At 39.9% G+C, this 4,169-nt stretch overlaps 1 protein-coding gene across 1 annotated transcript; it reads left to right on the top strand.

The window, feature by feature from the left end:
- Nucleotides 1-2,308: 2,308 nt before the first annotated feature.
- Nucleotides 2,309-3,854, top strand: npffl (neuropeptide FF-amide peptide precursor like). Its single transcript, XM_059538171.1, has 3 exons — nucleotides 2,309-2,492; nucleotides 2,699-2,820; nucleotides 3,483-3,854. The coding sequence occupies exons 1-3, from the start codon at nucleotides 2,358-2,360 to the stop codon at nucleotides 3,601-3,603; spliced, it is 378 nt and encodes a 125-aa protein (XP_059394154.1). The 5' UTR covers nucleotides 2,309-2,357; the 3' UTR covers nucleotides 3,604-3,854.
- The last annotated feature ends 315 nt before the right edge of the window (nucleotides 3,855-4,169 follow it).

Below are 4,169 nucleotides of genomic sequence, written 5' to 3' on the forward strand. Positions count from 1 at the left end.
TTAATACACAGATGATGAAACTCCAGTCTGTCTGAGTTCGAGTTAAACATGCCTAATGAAATTTTGTGTGTTACCCGTATTTGTTTACGACACCGATCTTTGACTCAAGATGAAAGACCACTTATAAGGGATAGAATCATGTGCCATTAAAAGTTCATGCAAGACTGTTGCGTAAGGCAGAGCTCACATTGGAAAAAGTGAGGGCAGACAAGACGATGTCAAATCATATAAAATCTTGTTAGCATCAAACAATTCAAGTTAAGTAGTCAAGTGCACAAAGAAAAGAAGAAGCTGAACAGGATGGATGTATGGCCTAAAGAAAGATGTGTGGTTCCGAAACAGATTCAGGCATACTGGACTTTCAAAGAAGAAATGAGTTTCACAAGCACTTATTTTTAAATGGCCAAAGCTCAATGTTCCAAGCAAATTGAGACATGAAATGATGTTCTGTATTTGCCAAACTGAAGAATTTGTTTCCCAATGCCCAAAGCAGTCCAAGAGAGCTAAGGATATCACATCCAATACCAGGAACACCTTGGTCAAAATTCGGCAGAGATCTGTTCCATTTCAGTGGTTCAGATTACTGACTGTCTGTTGAGTATTACTCCAAATTCCCAGAAATCAGACCACTGTCTGACACAACTGCTTGGAGTGTAATTGTGGCCGTGAAGTCCACGTTCACGAGGCATGGTCCACAGTGCACCAGCACAGAGTTCAGTGACTTTGCAAAATTGTGTGACGTCCAGGCCAGGACACACAAATGGACGAGCAGCCCAAACCATAAAAAACATGTTAAAGAAAGCTCAGAGTGGCAAAAGTGACCCTTTCATTGCTTTACTGGAATACCGAAACACACCATTGGACGATATTAGGATCCATACACATTTTTACCAATACATTTCCATGACTTCTGAGACAATGTTCATGACCTAATGTTTCATCATTTTACAATAAGAATTCAAATCTGTTCCAATTTTTCAAAGCGTATGTTAACTAAACACGTCTTTTCACAGGGTACACATAAGTGATGGGACTATATATAGCCTATATGTCTCTTTGAGATCAGCTGTAGAGATTTCGGAGTCATTAAAGGTTCAGCAGCTAAGTGATCATTTCTGGTGAGCTATTAAGAGTCCAGTCTAGTGTTAAGCTTCATCAGTCTTCACTAAATCTGTTCTAAAACACAAGTGCTCTCCTGAGAGACACCGAGTGCAGCTGCTTCAGAGACTAACCTGTTCCTGCTCGCTGGAAGAAGCTTGCATCGAAAGAGTCTCTCGCTTACAGCACATTGCACTGAAAAACATTTGAAATCTTAGAAATAAACTGAAATAGTATTTTCTGGTAAAACTTTATTTTAACGACCAATTCTCATTATTTACTACAATAATCAAGATTTTAAGTAGATCAAAAAAAGTTAATCAAAGTTGTCCTAAGGCAAGAACGCATTTTGGTTTTAGGAAAACTTTGATGAAAGGTATTGACCCACTTCAAATGTTGATTACTGTAGTTACTGTACTTATTGAGCAGATATAGATACCTTAATCCACCCCATACCTAAACTTAACAACCACCTTATTAACTATTAATAAACAGCACATTAGGAGTTTACTGAGGAAAAGTCATAGTTAATGGTGAGAACTGGTCCCCAAACTCAAGTGTGACCCTATTTTCTTGTAAAACACTCCAATAATCTCAATTTACAGCAAAAATAATTGTTTTATTCACATAGTTCTAGTCATTTTGGTGTGATGAACAAACTTATCTTGCAAATGAGGCCTAATTAAGACAAACCTCAAACACTCATCAGCTCTTCAGTCTGTAATCCGATTTGTAGTCATGGTGGTTAATGGAAGTCTTGTGTAGATTCGTCCCTGATGACATGAGCAGCACTTTAATGGCAGATCCAAGTGTATGTGTGTGTGTGTGTGTGTGTGTGAGTAACAACCTCGTCATGAGGGCAAAAGGATATTTCTTCCATTGATGAGCATTCAAGAGTTGCTGTTTATACCCAGTCGCTGAGATGAATGAGAACGTTAACAGATGAAGTCTCCAGGACTTCAGTCACTAGTCTTCTAGTGATTCTGATCATGTCATAAGAGGGTCGTTTTCCCTGACAGATATGAGGAAAGCAGGAGCTGGCTATAGTGTATCTGCTGAGCTCTTAATGAGGATGAATGAGCGTGTTGATCTCCTCTGGGATCCATCATACAGACCATCACCAATCCCAGCATCACAGATAAACCCTCTTGTGTCTCTGGGGTCAAACACTCTCTGTATTTAAGGCCAGTCTCCAGATCTGCTCCCACACACTCCACTAAACCAGTACCAGGTCCAGTAGCTGTAGTGGTACTGTAGTGATGGAAGCGGGTGTGTGGTTCATGCTGCTGGGTGTGCTGCTGGTCATGACTGATATGGGTCAGTCCATCCCCAAAGACGGCGTGCTGGAGTCACATGAGGACACAGACAGAGACAACATGCTGGAGAGTCCAGGGGTGAGACACACACTTTTCTGTGTTTGATGGTATAAGTACAGAAGTGCATGGCAGCAGGTAGATGCCTTTGTCTGTAAAATTTCTCATACATTTATAGAAAGCTTCCTTACTCACTCATAGCATATCAGACCAGAGAGTTTAAAGTCAAAGAGCAGGTTGAGTGCTGGTGAAGGAGGGAGATGCTGACTGTCACTGATGTGTAACAGGCCACTGAGGAGCAGATGGATCATCTTCTGGAGGATCGTCTTCTGGTGGAAATGTTGCGCTCTTTACTCCACGGCTCTCAGAGATACGAACGCAACCCTTCAGTGCTGCACCATCCACAGCGGTGAGCACAGTTTAAAGAAACATCTTTTTTCATTCATTATTTCTAAGATTCAATACAATGAAGCACACTTATTTTTTACAAGGGCATAATGAGCATGACATATTAACCGCATCTTTAAAGTTACCATCTTAAACAATACTGTCGACAAGGTACAAAACTGCATACATCTGTAAATACACGTGTAGTGTAGATTTAGCTGCTGTTTTCAGTCCTTCCACTGAAAACCTATAGTTGTGAGTTTTGATTTGCACACAGAGGAAAGGTCTCAAGAGGACCATGTGTTGGGATCATGACAGGTAGAGATGTGTGTAGCAGCTGTGTGAAACATCTCAGTAATGTTAGAAGAGGAAGGGGCCCAAGACCGAACCCTGGGGTACCCCAGTGGTTAGTTTATGTGGCGTAGACACTGCTCACCTCAAACACACTCCACTAAAAGTCCTGCTGTAGAGGTGGTAGAGTGCAGCTGGAGGGATGTTTGTGTCACTGTCAGTAGAAAAGAAGACACAGTGTATAACTGGATCCCCTATTCGTCAGTACCATAACATTTACACCGTTCTTAACATTTCATGGAAGATTGTGTGTGGTCTGTAAGATATTCTCTACCTTAAAGATGACAGAAATATCCACAGGATTTACTTTGACGTTATTCTTTTGCTCTCCAGGTTTGGTCGGGGGACTCGGAGCGGCTTGTCCACAGAGGAACGGATACAGTCTCGCGACTGGGAGACTGTTCCTGGACAGATATGGAGCATGGCTGTGCCACAAAGATTCGGCAAAAAATAACCACCCAGAGTGAGCTCTTTAAAGTTTTGTAATTAGTAGATTTGAAACATCTATAAGAATCTCATTCTCCCAACCAGTCAAAGGCAATCAGTCACTCTTCTGCGCATTTCATCAAACCCTGTGATAGTAATTATAACACACCAAAACAATAATATTTAAATGTATTAAATACACTACATAAGTTGTGAATGAGTGAATGGAAATAGACACATGAGGGCAGGTTGTGATTATTCATCCACTGTAAATCATATGTGTTGTGTATTGTATTTTCTGTCTATAAATAAATGATAAACTGCTTGTTCAGAGACATTTCTGGTCGTTCTTATTCTTCAGATTTTGTCTTGATTCTTACTAGCTTTCTTTTTAGCAATGTCTACGGCGATTACATTTCCAATTATAGAACATCAGTGAAACCTGTTGTTTATTTTTAAAGTTCTGAGTAAACATTAAAATGTCTAAATCAAAAATCTGATTATTTAATCTTTCAAGACCTACACCTGAATGAGTCTTAAAATTATGTTTGATAGACCAAGAAATTAGTGTAAATATGATCTACATTAAATTAT

Source organism: Carassius carassius, chromosome 44 (genome assembly GCF_963082965.1).
Source record: "Carassius carassius chromosome 44, fCarCar2.1, whole genome shotgun sequence".
Lineage (NCBI taxonomy): Eukaryota > Metazoa > Chordata > Actinopteri > Cypriniformes > Cyprinidae > Carassius > Carassius carassius.

Excerpts from the sequence above, each read along its gene's own strand:
- npffl (XM_059538171.1), top strand. The coding sequence starts at position 2,358 with ATGGAAGCGGGTGTGTGGTTCATGCTGCTGGGTGTGCTGCTGGTCATG. Across the intron at positions 2,493-2,698 it reads ACATGCTGGAGAGTCCAGGG|GCCACTGAGGAGCAGATGGA; the intron begins GTGAGACACACA and ends GATGTGTAACAG. Across the intron at positions 2,821-3,482 it reads GTGCTGCACCATCCACAGCG|GTTTGGTCGGGGGACTCGGA; the intron begins GTGAGCACAGTT and ends TTTGCTCTCCAG.